Here is an 18,005-nt window from a genome sequence, read left to right on the forward strand (position 1 = left end):
AGAGAGAGAGAGAGAGAGAGAGAGAGAGGACTGGAGGGTTGGCTCAGCAATTAAGAGTTCTGATTGTTCTTCCAGAGATCCTGAGTTCAATTCCCAGCAACCACATGGTGGTTCACAACCATCTATAATGGATTCTGATGTCTTCTTCTGGTGTGTCTGAAGACAGCTATAATGTACTCATATGCAATAAATAAATAAATAAATAAATAAATAAATAAATAAATAAATATTTAAAAAAAAGAGAGAAAGAAGGTTGGTTTATTTTATTGATATGTGTGGATATTTTGCCTGCATGTATATCTGTGCCTCACTATTGTGGCTTGTGCTCATGAGGGTCAGAAGAGATTATTAGGTCCCCTGGGACTGGAGTTATAGATTGTTGTGGGCCACCATGTGGGTGCTGGGAATGGAATCCAGGTAGGTCCTCTGCAAGAACAAGTGCTCTTAGACACTAAGCTATGTCTCCAGCCCCCTATTTTAAAGATTATAAAGAGGATTTACTTTGTATTTATGTGCAGGTGTGTTTCTGTGTAGGTGTACATGTATGTAAGTAAAGATGCCCAGGGGAAGATCAGAAGAGGATGCCAGAGCCCTGGAGCTGGAGTTTGGAATGTGATTGTAAGCTGCCTGACTTGAGTGCTGGGAACTACATTTGGGTTTTGTGCTCTTAAGCATGAAGACATCTCTTTAGTCTCTAGAAGAAGTATTGTATACCTTAAAATCAATCAACTAGTTTCCCTCCCTCCCTTTTTCCTTCCTTTCTTCTTTCTTTCTGACACAAGGTTTCATGTAGCCCCAGCTAGCCCCACACTTGCTATGTAACTGAGGATAACCTTGAACTCTTGGTCCTCCTGCCTCTAACTTTCACTGTCAGGTTTCCAGAGCAGTGTTACCTTGCCCTGTTTTTTTGTTTTTGTTTTTTTTTTAATTGATTTATTTATTTTATTTATATGAGTACACCATTGCTTTCTTCAGACACACCAGAAGAGGGCATCTGATCTCATTACAGATGGTTGTGAGCCACCATGTGGTTGCTGGGAATTGAACTCAGGACCTCTGGTAGAGAAGTCTGTGCTCTTAACTGCTGAGCCATCTCTCCAGCCCCCTTGCCCTGTTTTTATGCAATACTGGGATGAACCCAGGGGTTTGTACAAGGCAGGCAAGCACTCTTCCAGCTGAGTTACACCCCTTGACTGTTTTATATCTTTAGATTGTGATGCAGTCTCTGGGAAGAAATTAGGCCCCTAGAAGCATCAGAGTCTTTAGTGTTTTCTTATGTCTCCACAGGCACTTGAAGGTCTCCTAGATAATCAGCGAATAATCTCTTCATGACCCCCAATATATTCAAATCAATTTTACCTCTACTCTGGACTGAGTTCTTCCTTTTTAAAATATTAAACCTAATTTTGGGAGAAACGTTTTAACTACCCTTACGCCTTTAGTTACTTCTGTAAGATTTGGTGCATCATAAAATATCCCCTTCCTGCAACCAGACTCTAATAGGATTCAGAGAAGAATTGAGAGGTCCCTAGGCCCAGCATCTTGTGAAGGTTTCCTGACAATATAAGTAATGTTAATGGTGTTATGAGGTGGTGAGATATCCCAGGAGCTAAAGGTGCTCACTACCAATCTTGAGGACCCTGTTTAACCTTTGGGACTTATATAGTAGAAAAAAGAAACTGTCTTCCACAAACAGCTGTAGCTTAAGCACTTGCATTCCCATATGTACACACACACACACACACACACACACACACACACACACACACACACTTAGGAGAAAATAAAAAACAAAAAAATATTGTTAAGTTGGAGAACTACTATTTTTCTGAATGCTGTTTGATTTCATGTGTGAATGGTTGCTGTGATGGGTTCAAGCGTGATCCATGTCTTCTGTGAGCTTAAGGCATAATGCCGAGAGATGACATATGAAGTAGTCCACTTTTACCATGGGGCAGAATAATGAGCCCAGAACTCTGTTAGTCTATCAATGTACAACAGAAGTAATGAGTTAGGATATCATGGAAACTATGGCGTTTGCCGACTCCATTTTCTGAAATTGCTAGTGTGTGTTGAGTTATTGAATAAGTGAAAACAAGATTTCCCCATTATAATCACCATTTTTCATTATAAAACTCAAGATATACAAATCTATAAAAAATATTTATTTTTATCTTTATTTTAAGATGTGTATATTTCATTATGTTGCCCATAGTGGTTTTGAATGGAGGTTAAATCTAAGACCTTATACAAGATAATTTTTAATGTAATAAACCATAAACTAAACTAGGAAATTGTTTTCCAGATTAAATTATATGTGTATACATTATTGCTTTATTAATATATCAAAGTTTTAGCTGGATGTAGTAGTGTGTGCCTTTGATCCCAGAGTTCTGGAGGCAGGCATATCTCTGAGTTCGAGGCTAGCCTGGTCTACAGAATGAGTTCCAGGATAACCAGAGCTACACAGAGAAACCCTTTCTGGAAAAACAGACAAATAACAGAATGGTTTACATTTTTATTAAACACACTAAACAGCTAAGTAAAATATAAAGTACAATTTTTTAGACTTGTCTTCGCCATAATCATCTGAAATATATAGTTTGAAACCTTCCTTCAGTGAGCTAGAGTTTACTAATCTTTGTGTGTGTGTGTGTATTTATGTGTGAAGGTGCATGTGTGGCAGTCACAGGGCAATCTTGGATGTCCTCACTTTCTATCTTGTTTGAGATAGGGTATCTGCTTTTTTTCCTTTTCAAAGACCAGGCTAAACATTATTTAGTGTCACTGAGCATAACCCAGTACCACTTGCGCATGGCGCATGCGCCTTTCACACTGGAGCATCGTACGGCGCATGTGCCTTTTACACAGGAGCGTCTCAAGGTGCGGGTGCCATTTATACTGGAACATCTTCATGACACATACATCTATATATGTCAAAGGAGAATATGTTTCTAGATCCAGAAGACCTTGCTTTCCAATGTTCAATCATGTTTTACTGATCATGATTTAAAAGAGGAAGTAAATCATGACAGTCATTCTATCAGCAAAACAAAATGAATGTGAACAGTTTGCCACAGAGTTCATTATTTGATATGATCCTAAAGCACTACGCAGAAACTCTCAATTAATATGCACGTGGGGGGACTTTTGGTCTCTGTAGCCTCTGTATACTGTCTCCATCCAATCACTTAGCTGTCTTTTGACCTACATTCTCAGACCTCCTGCCGCTCACATTAGAGACACTGAAACAATCATGAGAGTTTATCTGGCCGTCCTCCCTGTGACCACCATTAACCAGCAGAGGCGAGTAAACACTGATAAGACATCAGAGGGCCTTCTGCAATGTTTTAGCTCTTGGAAAAGCTTCAGGCCCTCATTCTTCAGGAAGAGAGAGAAAAAGATCTCCCCTGCCCCCTCCTCTGCTCGGATCCCCACCCAGTAGCGCACCAGATCATCAAAAGCTCAGGTTAATGGTGGACTTAGTTTCTTTAGATAATTCAAGGTCCGTTTCCTCTTTGGGAGCCATTTAACTAATGCAGGATGGTCTTATAAGGTGAGGTCCAGATAAGCCCTCCCCACACTTGGGGACATTCAGGTCTTTATTACGGCACGTGAGTGGTGGGCTCCCCCCCTCCCCCAACTCCCCGAGTTAGCTGCTCACTTCGTTTGCCTTCATGTTTCTGTTTCTTTTGATCATAGAGAGGTTCATGAGAACGGCAAGTCAGAGAGAGCCTCATCTCACGCTTTCAGAAGCAGAACCAAATAAAGCACTGTTGAGTACAATTGAGCTTCAAATGCGCTTCATAGATTGCATCCACAAAGGGGGCAGAAGTAAGGGCTTTCCTGGGCATGGTGACATGGACCTGTTAGCCCAGTTCTTGTGGGTAGAGATCCAAAGAACAGGAGTTCAAGGCTAGTCTCAGTTATATAGGAGTTGTAGGCCAGCCAGGGTCGTATGAGATTATATGAAAGAGAAGGGGGGAGGGGAGAGGGAGAAAAGTTTGCGAAGACAGACTTGTCAGCTGGAATTTGAAGGAGTCCGCAGGGGATGGTTCAGTGGTAGAGTGGATATGTAGGATAGAGCCCTAGGTTCAAACCACAGGACTGCAGAAAACCACCCCGAATCTACTAGAGGTGTATTAAAAGCACAGAGCACTGGGATCTGTGGAAATGAGCTCCAAAGGAATCAGTGCTGGTTGTGAGAGCCCACACTTACACTCCCAGGCCTTGGAGGCTGACAGGAGGATTGGCATGTGTTCTAGGCTAGTCTGAGTTAAATAATGAGTTCAAAGCCATCCTGGGCTACTTGATGAGACCTGGTGCCCCAAACCAAAACAAGGAAAGTACAAAACAAAACATTTTGAAGAAAGAAAAACGTAGAACCAGGCTTGTTTTTTGATGGCTCCTCAGGTAGAAGTGCTTGCCCAGAAGCCTAATGGGCTGAATTAGGTCCCTGGAAAGATAACCTCTGACCTCCACACATGTGTTATGGCACCTATGTGTTATAGCACCCATGCTCTCTATGAATACAGCCCAGAAGAGAACTTATAGCACAATAGGGTGATAGTGGGTGCTCTGTGTTATTTAAATGTTTATATTTTGTAACATATACACAACATAGATACAAATATATGAACACACACACAACACACTCATACACATATATCGCAAATATGAAAACGTTAAAAAAATTAAAGAGCTGAGTCACTCAGGTAGACAAGAACATTTCAGGCCTATGAAAGTGTAAATCAAAAGTCCAGCAGCCTACCCAGCCTTTCTGCCTTTTCCTTTTTTTCTTTTCTTTTCTTTTCTTTTCTTTTCTTTTCTTTTCTTTTCTTTTCTTTCTTTCTTTCTTTTTTTTTTTTTTCCAGACAGGGTTTCTCTGTGTAGCCCTGGCTGTCCTGGAACTCACTCTGCAGACCAGGCTGGTCTGGAACTCAGAAATCTACCTGCCTCTGCCTCCCAATTTCTGGGTTTAAAGGTGCGTACCACTACTGCCCGACTCCACCTTTTTCTTCAATGTCTGTGTGTACATGTGCTTGTGTAAGCATGACAGTGTATGTATGTAGAGCCAAAGGACAAACTTGGTTATTATCTTTGGAAATGCTATGGACCTCCTTTGGCCTGATGTACCCTGATCAGAATAGCCTGGCTGGCCAGCAGTCCCACAGGACCCTTCATCCTATCTGCCTCCATCCACTGATGTCTCTATCTGCCTAGCACTCTGAGATTGCAAGTGTGGCCACTGAACCAGCCCTTGACAAGTATGCTGAGAATCGAACCCAGTTCCATGCTTGAGCTGTGAGTGCTCTACTGACTGAGCTGTTTCCCAGGACCTTAGTGTTTACAGAGTTCATGTTAAGAAACTGTGTCATCAGGACTGGGGAGATGGCTTGGCAGTTAAGAGCTCTTAACTGATCTTGGAGAATGGAGGTGGGTTCAGTTCCTAGCACTTGTATGGTGGCTCACAATCTTCTACAACTACAGTCACAGGGGATTTCCACACACCCCTTTGTCTTAGTTAGGTTTTATTGCTGTGAACAGACACCATGATTCTTATAAAGGATGACATTTAATTGTGACTTATAGGTTTAGAGGTTCAGTCTATTATCATCAAGGTGGGAGCATGGTAGCATCCAGGCAGGCATGGTGCACAAGGAGCTGAGAGTTCTACATCTTCATCAAAAGGCTGCTAGAAGAATACTGGCTTCAAGGAAGCTAGGATGAGGGTCTTAAAGTCCCCACCCACAGTGACACACCTAGTCCAACAAGGCCACATATCCAAATAGTGCCACTTCCTGGACCAAGCATATTCAAATAATGACATCTTCTAACTTGAATGGGCACCAGGCATATATACATGTAGGGAACACACACACACACCCCTAAAGCAAATCAACAACATGAACAATTGTGTTACAAAACAATTAAGCAGTCCGGCAGTGGTGGCACACACCTTTAAACCCAGCACTTGGGAGGCAGAGGCAGGCAGATTTCTGAATTCAAGGCCAAGCCTGGTCTATAGAGTGAGTTCCAGGACAGCCAGAGCTACACAGAGAAACCCTGTCTTGAAAAAACCCAAAATCAAATCAAAACAAAACAAAAAACCCAAAAAACAAAACCCAAAACCAAAAACCAATTAAACAATCCAGAGCAACCATATCCCTCTAGTGTTATAAACTTTCTTCTGGGATGTCTTCTTAGCTGTCCTCCAGAGTGGTTACAGGGCAGGCCTGGTACAGTGTAAGGGATTTGAATGTCAATGCGGTCAAGCCTGTGAAGATGAGCCCAGCCTGAGATGTGTGTGGCAATCTCAGAGATATCAGATTTATTTTCAGGATCTTGTTGGTGGCTTTCAGGGATTAACTTGACCGTCAAGGCAGGAGGGTCCCTGGTAGGATATGGTGTGCAGGAGGGGTAGAGAGGGTGACTGGGAGTTAGCTGACTATAGAGCAGATGAAAAAGAAAAAGATTTATTTTTGTTGTATATGATTGACAGTTTGTCTGATTGTATGTCTGTGTCTCTTGTGTTCGCCTGATGCCTGCAGAGGACAGAAAAGGACCAGGAATCCCTTGGGACCCGGAATTACAGATGGTTGTGAACCACCATGTGAATGGTAAGGCCTGAATCCTCTGAAAGAAACAAGTGCTCTTGACTTCTGAGCCAATTCTCTAGACCCAAGAGCAGATGTTTGGCAAAGGTCACTGGCAGCCAGAAAATGGAAGAGAGCCTTGTTGGAAGAAGTATGTTATGTTAGGGTTGGTCTTAGAGACCCTCCTCCTAGCCATGTGGGAGTCAGTCATCTCCTAGCTGCCTTCAGATGAAGATATAGAACTCTCAGCTCCTCCTGCACCATGCCTGCCTGGATGTTGCCATGCTCTTGCCTTGATGATAATGGACTGAATCCCTAAACCTGTAAGCCAGTCCCAACTAAATGTTGTCCTTATAAGAGTTGCCTTCGCCGTGGTGTTTGTTCACAGCAGTAAATCCCTAACTATGACACTGCCTCTGCCTCTTGGGTGCTGGGATTAAAGGTATAAATCATCTTCCCTTGCTGTTGCCTGATCTTTAATATGACCTTTGTAGTCTATAGTGTTGAAGGGACAAAATAGAATTCATTTTAGGAAAACTGGAATAAATAGAAAAAAAAATTTTTTTTTCTTTTTTTGGTGTTTTAAGACAGGGTTTCTCTGTCCTGAAATTTGCTCTGTGGGACCAGGCTGACTTTGAACTCACAGAGATCTGCCTGTCTCCGCTTCCTGAGTTCTGTTATTAAAGATGTGAATACCCAGCTCAAAACATAGAAAACTAACTCAAACTGTACTGCTGGTTTTGTGTGTCAACTTGACACAGCTGGAGTTATCACGGAGAAAGGAACTTCCCTTAAGGAAACGCCTCCATGAGATCCAGCTGTAAGGCATTTTCTCAATTAGTGACCCGGTGGGAGGGCCCATTGTGGGTGCTGTCATCTCTGGGCTGGTAGTCTTGGATTCTATAAGAAAGCAGGCTGAGCAAGCCAGAGGATGCAAAGCCAATAAGTAACATTCCTTCATGGCCTCTGCATCAGCTCCGGCTTCCTGACCTGCTTGAGTTTCAGTCCTGACATCCTTTAGTGATCAACAGCAATGTGGAAATGGAAGTTGAATAAACCCTTTCTTCCTCAACTTGTTTCTTGGTCATGATGTTTTGTGCAGCAATAGAAATTATGACTAAGACACTTTTTTTTTTTACATGCAACAAAATATATCAAGAAATTAAGGAAATTAAAATTAATTAATTCAGATGTTTTTCAATATTGATTTAAACTTCCTTGTGTGAATAGGTCATAGAAGACATATTCTAGTATTAAGGGTGATAAATTGTATACTGTATAAAAATTACTATACGTTAGACCATGCATGGTGGCACATGTCTTTAATCCCAGCTCTGGGGAATTAAAGGCAGGTGGGTTGCTGGATTTAAGACCAGCCTGGTCTACAGAATGAGTTCAAGGACAGCCAGGGCCACACAGAGAAACCTGGCCTTGAAAATCTAAACAAAACAGATCGCTCCCTGGCCAGCATCCATTTCTTAGACGATGAAGCTTTGAGGCAGTTGATGACAGTGTTGCCATCCGATTCAGCACTGATGGATGCACACAGTGGAGAGAGTCTGAATAACTGGATCTTCAACATGTTGAAATGTGTTTTCCACATGGCCGTGGACCAGTTACGTCATGTAAACCACAACAAATCACAACAAAAGCAAAGCACTCGTGCTGTGTGTTTTCGCCCAAGCACAAGAGAACGCTTTCATTGTTGAAGGACATTTTCTATGGCTGTCAAGGGCTGGTGAGGTTCTAGTCATCACTCAGCTTTGACACGTTGGGTTTCCTGCATGGAAAGAGTTCCAGGCTGTAGACAGGCGAGTCGACAAGAAAGCATGTTCTTTTTCTTTCCAGCATAGCCCAGGGTCATCCTGTCTTTTCTAGACTTTTATTTAAAATGTGTCCTAAAGTTATCTGTTAAAAACTTTATTGACCCTGGGCTGGGGGAGGGGCACAAGGAAGAGGGAAGGAAGGGCAGGAGGGAGGACTGCAGGGAGGACTGCAGGGAGACTCAGCGGCTAACAGAGGTTGCTGTTTTTGCAGAGGACCTGCCTTCAGTTCTCAGCACCCATGTGAGGGGGCTCACAAATACCTGTAACTCTAGGTCTAGAGGACATAGTTCTCTCTTGTGGACTCCAAGGGTACCTCACTCATGTGTGCTCCCTTGCAGATAAACACACACATATACATACAATTAAAAATAAAACAAATCTTTGGAAAATTATTAAACCACTTTAAAATCATTTTTTTTAAAGTATCATCCCCTTTATTCTCCTTAGTTGTTGAAGGTAATCACACCCAGTGCATTTAACAAGTATGAAGACCGGAAATAAAAAATGACAGGAGAATGTGGTGTGTGTGTGTGTGTGTGTTGTATGTATGTATGTACATATGTGTTGTTATTTCTAGCGGAACATTTGCTGATCCTGTTTCTCTACTCTCTCCTTTTATTGTTCCAGATGATCCCAGGCTCACTGTATTTCTGACATTATATGTATTTACTGCAATGTGTTATGTGTTTATGAAGCATTTCCCCTAAAGACCAGCCTTCCTTAAGGCCTGCCTGTTTGTGTCCCTTAGGTCGCACAGTTACTTGTCTACACAATTTCTGGCGCATGTTGGGAGCGGTACATCCTTAATGGGTAAATCTATAACAAAGATGAATGTAATCTGGTTTTCCTCATATTTTAAAATAAAATGTGATAAGAGTAAATATGGAATGTAACCTAGAAAGCCAGGTATGTAAGAGCCTCCTGCAATCCCAGTATCCAGGGTGGGTGGAGAGAGAGCCAAGTATGTAAGAGCCTCCTGCAATTCCAGTATCCAGGATGGGTGGAGACAGGAGGCTCAGAAGTTTGAGGAGTCATCCTTAACTACATAGAAGTTGAAAGCCAGCATGAACTACGTGAGGCCTGGCCTCAAAACAGAAAAAACAGAAAAAACAGAACGAATCAGTGAAAAATGAAGAGGAGGAGGAGGAGGAAAGGGAGGAGGAGGGGGAGGAGGGGGAGGAGAGGAGGAGGGGGAAGAGGGAGAGATATATAACCTAGAAGAAAAAGGTCTTTTGAGACAGATACTACTAAATCAATCAATTAACTAATCTTAACTGCATGTTAATTAGACATCAAGGAACTAAATGCTATTGCTGGAAGGAAAAACCTTGTTTTCTGTAAGACACAATTTCATGAAGGACGTTAGGCATGTATAGACCAAGTCAGCAGTACATGTAAGCCTTCATTGGGACGAGCAAGCATGATGTACTGTTTTCTGTAATAAAACTTCACTGAGTTCAGTATGTTTCTGCCTTTTAAAAGTAGTATGTAGCCAGGTATGGCAATGCTGATTGTTAATCCCAACACTCAGGAGGCAGAGGCAGATCTCTCCTGAGTTTAAGGCTGGCCAGGTCTACATAGTGAGTCCCAGTACATTCAGAGCTATGTAGAGAGATCCTATCCTGTGTCAAAACAACAGCATAGTCATTTGCTCTCTGGTTCTTGAGGCCACATTTGGCTGCTATAAATGTAGGAGGAATCTTGGTGGGGGAGGCTCTTTGAGACCCTGCATAAGTAAGCTAAGATTTAATAGGTCAGGAAAAAAAGAAATGCCGAGAGAAAGATACAAATGAGAATGACCTCACTGTGAAAATTCAGGGAGTTCATGTGGTGCCTTCTAATAACAGTGGGAGACTGGAAGATCGTGTGTGTGTGTATGTGTGTGTGTGTGTGTGTGTGGTCATGTGTCAGTCAGAAGACAACTTGCATGAGTCAGTTCTCTTCACCTCGTGGCTCTTTCTGGATCAGATTCAAGTCTTCAGGCTTGGCAGCAAGCCCCTTTACCTGCTGAGCCACATTGTGTCAGCCCACAAAGTTTCTTCTTTTTCTGTGTTCAGGTACCACAAACAAGGAATAGGCAGCTTTACTCTCCTTCAAACTTGCTGCTGTTGTCACCATTGGTCACCATTGTGTTCCAGTGGGCACTGAAGAGTCAGTATGGAGCCCTCTGCATATTTCAATGTTTCATTAGGTCACAGATACCTGGCATACAAAGACTTGGAGGAAAAAGGCTAATCTGTAAGCTCTGCTTTTGACCTCTCTTCCCAAATTAGGGCGAGCATGCCTTTACTCAGTTTAATCACTGATAGTGAGGAATGAGCAGAGCACACAGCAGAATGCTTTTCTGGCTATTGTAAAGCACAAATAAAGTGTTTACCTACTGGGAACACGACACCTACTCAGAGTCTGTCCCTGGCTCATTCCTAGCTCATTCCTGGTCTCATTGTCCCTGGTGCGATCTTTCTCTTATCTGTGTAAACATTTTTTTTCTGTCTTTGATGCTCACTCTCTGTGTGGACATGAGAGAGGCCACTGATTAAATACAATGCCTAGCCATCATATTTCTCCAATTCTTAGCTTTTGTTTACTGCCTCTGAAATGCTTCACAGGACGAGAGAATAAGAAGTGCTCGTCCCCTGGGGTGGTGGCTAGTCAAACTGAGCAACAGTTTCATGGTTTAGTATTTGACCATTTGACCATTTGGCTCTTAAGTCAGGAGGACTTTTTTTTTTTTTTTTTTTAGGAGCCATTAAATTCAAAGAGGATTTCTATTTCTAATGATCTCTTACACAGGGAAAGATCACATGCTGCATCTTCACATTTATAAGCGAATTTCGAGGAGAAGCATGCTGGAACCGAGAGTTTTGTACACAGTGAAACAGGAAGCGTTTGTGATGTAGACTCCCTAAGGCCTGAGAGTGGCAATAAACACCAAACTCCATAGCGGGACTTTTTTAATATTTGGATTTTTCTAGAAATGTGCACATGCGTGTGTGTTGGGTCTCTAATCCAGGCTGTCCTTTAACTTCCCATATAGCTGAAGATAACTTGCTCTTCTGTCCCTCCTGCCCCCACATCTAGAATGCTGGGATTTCAGGCATGTTCCACTACTGCCAGCTTAGCCCAAGGTTTTAGCTGCCATCCTGTAGAATGTTAGAAAGACCTCTTACCCCTCTCTTCAAATCTATCCAGATGGTGTTCTTCATGAATTGCCAAGAGTTTCGAATTCCAATCAATACAGAATGACATAAGATGAGGTGACTCTAGTGGATCGGTCAGTGGCCATGTGTTTTGTTCTAGATCATTCTGCTTTCCCAGATAGTCATACTTGATAGACTTAAAGGGAACATAAATGCATTCGAAGTTTGCAGTCTTGTTTAGCAGCACTTGTCCCCAGCAATGACTAACATGCTATTTCTTATTTATTTAAGAACCCTGCCAAGGTCTCTCCTACCCTAGTCTCTCAGGGGGAACATTGAAATTAAGTGAATCAATTCTGTAGCAGCTAGAAAAGGTAGAAAACACCCAGCCTTATCTATGCTTGTCTGCTCTGTTATTTGAGACAGAGTCTCATTTCACCTCTGCTACCCTCAAACTCTGTATGTAAAGGTGAACTTGAATTCCTGACCCTTCTGCCTCCACTTTCTGAATACCAGGATTATGGGCATGCATGACTGTGCTATTTTCTGCTTGCCTTAAAAACAATGCAATGCCCCCCCCCCCCACTACTTTTTTCTATATAGTGAGTGCCTTTAAATTTTTGGTATTCGGACCTGAGAAGTAATTGGCTAAGTCTGTTAAATAGTTGGTCCACAGTTCTGTCTATCAATGTATGGTAGGGTTCCATTTGTGTTAAATCTTACCTGAGTACAAGAAGCACAGAGCAGAGAAGGACACAGGTGGGTGGGTCTCACACTGCTGGAACTCTGTGGTCAGCAATGGAGATTTGTACCTGTGATTTTATGATTCTCACTTCAGGACAGTTGGCTACGATCGGCAATATCATGCCTTCTTTCTGTCTCTGTGGTACTGCGGACAATTAATATCCACCGTCGTGATAAACATAGAAATTGAAATTTCAGGAAATAGAAGGGTGAAGAATGACAGGCTCCCCTCCATGCTTATGAACTTTGCTCTGCGTAGTGTTAGAATCACATGTTTGCAGCAGCTCCTATGAGACAGCTGAGATGGAACTGAAGCTAGAGGCTTTTGTCATGAAGCCTGCCGACTTGAGTTTAGTCTCCCACTCCAGCAATATGTCCTCTGATCTCCATACACAGATTGAGTCACATGTGCATGCACACAAAGTAAGTAAGGAAAGAAATGTAATAAACACTTTAAAAAGCCCTCACCCCCAAGACCCTTATGGTAAACTGTATCACTTTAAGTCTTAAAAATTTTGAAGCAATGATAATATTTCTATTTGATAGGAACACTTCAAATTTCTACATTTGGGCAGTGAAAATATGGTTTTGTCTTTAGTATTTATTTCAGAAGTCCTTAGTAAGTCCTATAATTAAGTCCTTATTATAGAAGCAGTAGAGACATGGTTAACTGTAGTTTTACAACAGAAGAATTGTAGCTTCTAAGTCACACTGTGCAAGAAAAACAGTAAAAATGCATTGTTCTTGGAGCTGGAGCAGTGGCTCAGTAGTTAAGGGTATTTGCTGTTGCAGAGGACCTGAGTTCAGTTGTCAACATCCTGGTGACTCAGCCCTCTGTGGCTCTGACTCTGGAGGTCTGGTGCCCTCCTCTGGCCTTTGTGGGCATCTGCACTCATGTGAACATATTTACATATGGATACATACATATGTAAGTGATTTAAAAAAGTCATTGTACATTCATTCATTCATTCATTTATTAATTTTAAATGAATAAGTGCTCTGTATGTACAACTGCATGCGAGAAGAGGGCATCAGATCCCTTTGTAGATTGTTGTGAGCCACCATGTGGTTGTTAGGAATTGAACTCAGGACCTCTGGAGGAACAGTAGGTGCTCTTAACCACTGAGCCATCTCACTAGCACCCTATTTATTTATTTATTTACCTCATTTTTTTTTGTCAGAGCTAGGAATCAAACACAGAGCCTTAAGCATGTTAGGCAAGTACTCTATCACTGAGCCACAGTCCCAGAGACTGCTGTTTCTCTAACTAGATTATAATACTTATGTATTTTCTTTTTCTTGAAAGATCTCACTTTGACTGTATTCCTTTTTATTACAGCTAGTGCTCATAATTGGCATTATAAACAAGGATGTCAAAAAGAGAGTATGAAGCCCCATTCCCTGTGTTGAGTCCCAGTGATTATGATCTGAAGGCTGTTTTAATGTCCTTGGTCTTGCGAGCAATCCCAGCAGGCATTCTTAGGGGAGCGTCTGAGCACTCACAGGTGGCTGAGGTCATGGTTGCATTGTTTCAATTTTGTGTTCTTCATCTGAGCAATTTTTCTTCCCTTTAAACTCTTTTCTTTTCCTTCTCTTTTCCTTTAGTTGGAAGTCATCTTCTATAACAAACAAACAAACAAACAAAGTTAACCACTGAGAAAACAAATAGAAACTGACTTTAGTTATTGGAGGATTTGGGTACAATGTAGCTTTTCCCCTTGAAGAGAAAGAGGACAGAGTGGGGCTGTGTTTGTGAATTCCTGGACTGCAGACTGCGTGCATTTGACAGAGGCTAGAAGATCTGGTCAGGCTGGTGAGCAATCCCAGCACTTAGGACAATGAGGCAAGAGGACTTTTATGAGTTTGAGGCCAGCCTGAGCTACATAGTAAGTTCCAAGCTAGCGTGCGCGCATGTGCACACACACACACACACACACACACACACACACACACACACACACTTTTACTCATTCCAAACCAATGAATAAAGTTATTTCTTATTTAACTGGAAAATGCTAGCCCTGGGCATTTTTACTTTTCTTGTTAAAGTTTGACTTTGTTCTCATTGAGGTTTTCTTTTGTGTTTTAGAAACCATGGTTACGAGAGTAATGAGAGTCAAAACTGATGCTAATTAACTTTATTTGTAGCCTTAAGAATTTACAAGTTCATGTGAAGTTACTTAAAGCAAGTTACTTGTATGGCACCATTTATTAGATTACTTTAATAGGGATTTTGCAATCTGTAAAATGTGCAAATAATTTAATTTTAGAATTTGAGTTATTGCTTGAAGAGTAATCCATTTAAAAAGAACTTTTAGATATAGAGTCATTCGGCGTAATGCCAGGTGAAGTGTCTGTTCAGCTCATACGATTTCAGATTTCCATTTGTAGTACCAGTCACATGGCACCTCGTTTTACTTATTTATTTTTATGTGTATGATTGTTTTGCCTGAATGCATGTCTGTGTACCATTTGTGTGCCTGTTGCCTAAGGAGGGCACAAGAAGGCATGGGAGACCCTGGAACTAGAGTTATAAAATGCCATGAGCCATCATATGTATATGGGAATAGAACCCAGGTCCTCAGGAGGAGCCGCCAGGACTCTCATCTGCTGAGCCATCTCTCCAGCCCCATGCAGATATTTGGGAGAAATCCTCAAATTATCATTTTTGTTGTTGCTGAGACAGAGTTTCACGTAGTCCAGCCTAGTCTGGTACTTACTGTATAGCTGGGAATGACCTTAAACTCCAGAACCTGCTGACACCCCCTCAAGGCCAGCAGAAGACGCCTAAGATGGGAGCCCAGCCCAGGTGAGAAAGGGCACAGACTGAAGTTGAGCTTGGCTGGGGTTCCCACACTCCTGGGCACCCAGCCAGTGTGCTGGGAAACTTGAGGAGTGAATCTGGCTTAGTTGAGAGGTGAATGTCAGGAGCACGCAGGGGCCTTCTGTGGGAGACTTAGGCAGTGTGGCTCAATAACAAAGGCTGTCCCCTCCGTGGTTCTTAATAAGAGAGATAGTCCTTGCTTGTCCAAACTGATGAACATGGTGCATACAACATACTCAGGGCAGACCAGAGATTAAATACCTTTTGCAGGAAGGAAAGTCCAGAAAGGGAAGCTCATTGGCTAAACCCTCGGGGCCCATCTAGATACCTCATTAGCATGGAGAACTCTGGGCTCTCTGCTACATGACTAGTTGTCATAGTCCTCACTTAGCGTGTTGTGGTCACGTGCTCTAGGACAAGAACCAGGTTGGGAGCAGATTCAGACACCTACGGTTCTCAATTGTGAGAATTGCCAGGGTTCCTTAATCTGATCGACCTTCCCAGTTTTTGTCTGGTGAAACCATTCTACTTGCCCCACATGCATGTAGAAGATAGAGGAGTTGTTTCTCTTCTTTCACTATGCGGGTCCCACGGGGACTGCATGCAGGTTCTCAGATTTGGCTGCAAGTGCCCTTCCCTGCTGAACTGTCTCAGTAGTTCCACTTTGAGTATTGTTAATCAGAAGACGACTTAGCTTGTGTGTGTGTGTGTGTGTGTATGTGTGTGTGTGTGTGTGTGCAAATGCAGAGCAGTTAGATGTACCAAGGAATCTCTCCAGCCCCTCTCTTTTGCTTTTCAAGACAGGGTTTTTCTGTGTAGTCCTGGAACTCACGTTGTACATCAGGCTGGCCTCGAACTCAGAGATCCATCTGCCTCTGCCTCCCCCACTGCTGGGATTAAAGGCGTGTACCACTCTAACAAACTAGCTCTTGGAGGCCAGCAAGATGCCTTGCCCTGGGAGAAGTGAACTGATAACATGGATGTGGTGGGTTTCCACAGCATGGCAGAAACAAGAAGACAGACCTACCTTAGCAAGGAAGGAGGGAGGGAAGCTCCTGATAGCTGTCCTCCAACCTCACACTCTCATTGTGGTATGTTTGCACCTGCACCTGCGCATCCATACACACACTCAAGTGTACACACACAATCAAAACTAAATAAAAATGTATGCCAGACATAGTGGTGCATGCCTTTCAACCTAGCACTTGGGAGGCAGATTTCCATGAGTTCCAGGCCATCCAGAGCTACATAGTGAGCCACTGTCTTAAAGAATTAAAAAAGTATTTGTAGGCGGGCGTGGTGGCTAATCCCAGCACTCAGGAGGCAAAGGCAGGCGGATTTCTGAGTTTGAGGCCAGCCTGGTCTACAAAGTGAGTGCCAGGACAGCCAGGGCTCTACAGAGAAACCCTGTCTCAAAAAAACAAAACAAAACAAAGTATTTGTAATATGCAGAGAATTAAAAACAAGACAAAAGCCCCCATATAGGCAATGACTACAGAACAGCGGATGGTGGTAGAGATGGCTTCATTTTGAGCATGCCAGGACTCCAAAGCGACACACCATCAATGCAGCTTAGTCAGCTGTGGCACACCCCTCTCAGCAGTCCAACAGTGACTATCATTCTCCTTCCCAGGTACTTCTGGGAACCATGAGACTGCCAAGCTAGTCTTCCTTGCATTTACAGACCTCACTCAAAGCATTGCATCCTCTAGCTTGCACAAGCTTTGTTTCTCTGTGCTTTAGCCTAGTAGCTATTTGCTATTCCTATGAAATTCATTATCAAGTATCTAACTTCCCGTTTATAGTCATTAAGCTAAGTTTCAAAAGTTTTTGTATGCTTAGCAAATGGTGTTTTCTGAGTTGAAAGGAATACTTTATCTAGACATGTAACATGTTCTACAAAAGTATCAAGATCCAGTGGTGTTTTAATGGTTTTTATTTACCAGAGATAAATAAAACTGTTCATTGTTCTGACGTACGCGTAGAGCTTGAGAAAGGAGGACTCAGAGGCGGGTGGTCTTGGTGTCTAGCTTGGAATGTCTTTTGTCCACCAGCCATATATCTTACCTCTCTCCAGGGAACAGTGAGAAAGTCCTGCCTAGTTACAGCTCCTACAGTCTTAGGCCTAGTTCCCAGCTGGTCTTCTGACCCCAGCTCTCTTTGTAGCTAGCTTGGCACCCCCTGCTCCGTTTTAGGGCCACCGTGCTTTGCCTGTCAGCAGACTGTGGGCAGAAGGGTTTACTATGGAAGATTGAGGGAAAGTCATGTCTGGAATTCTAGTTATTCCTGTCTCTAAAGCTGTACTTTGAGGGTTAATTTTTAAAAACTCATATTTTTGATTGTGGGAAGGGAGTGCAGGGCTTTCCCCTATGTTAAAGCATATGTTCTGTCAACAAGCAATACTCCCAGCTCACCTAAAGTCAAGAAAGCTGCTTCTCTATTTTGCAGTTTTGAAGTTTTTCTGAGTAGGTTCATATAAATAAAAAGGAAGTGCTTGTACATACTGATTTTCCGCCGGAAGCAAGATGTATATTATATTTCCTAAAATGTCCAAGGAGAAGATTCTTTTCTATTGACGTGCAATCTCATGAAATTATAGAAATGAAAATCTATAAATTTACTGGGCGGTGGTGGTGCACACCTTTAATCCCAGCCTTGAGGAAGCAGAGGCAGGCATCTTTGGGGTTCAAGACCAGCCTGGTCAACAGATTGAGTTCCAGGAGAGTCAGGGCTACAAGAGAAATCCTGTCTTAAAAAGGCAAAAATAGAGAAAAGCACTGGGGTAGCTAGGGCGCAGGGTCGGCTGACACTCGCCAGCTACCCACAACACCCACCACAGGATCTTAAGACTTCTGGTGAGTGGAACACAGCTTCC

General features: G+C 42.6%; 1 protein-coding gene across 1 annotated transcript in view; it reads right to left on the minus strand.

Annotated features, from left to right (window-relative positions):
- Positions 1-12,892: 12,892 nt before the first annotated feature.
- Smim31 (small integral membrane protein 31) overlaps positions 12,893-18,005 on the minus strand; it is a 39,163-nt gene continuing 34,050 nt past the window's right edge. The window contains exon 3 of the mRNA XM_029480916.1: positions 12,893-13,925. Coding sequence (XP_029336776.1) covers positions 13,822-13,925 — 104 coding nt within the window. The 3' untranslated portion in view covers positions 12,893-13,821. The remainder of the gene's footprint in view (positions 13,926-18,005) is intronic.

The sequence above is a fragment of the Mus caroli genome, chromosome 8, assembly GCF_900094665.2.
Source record: "Mus caroli chromosome 8, CAROLI_EIJ_v1.1, whole genome shotgun sequence".
NCBI lineage: Eukaryota > Metazoa > Chordata > Mammalia > Rodentia > Muridae > Mus > Mus caroli.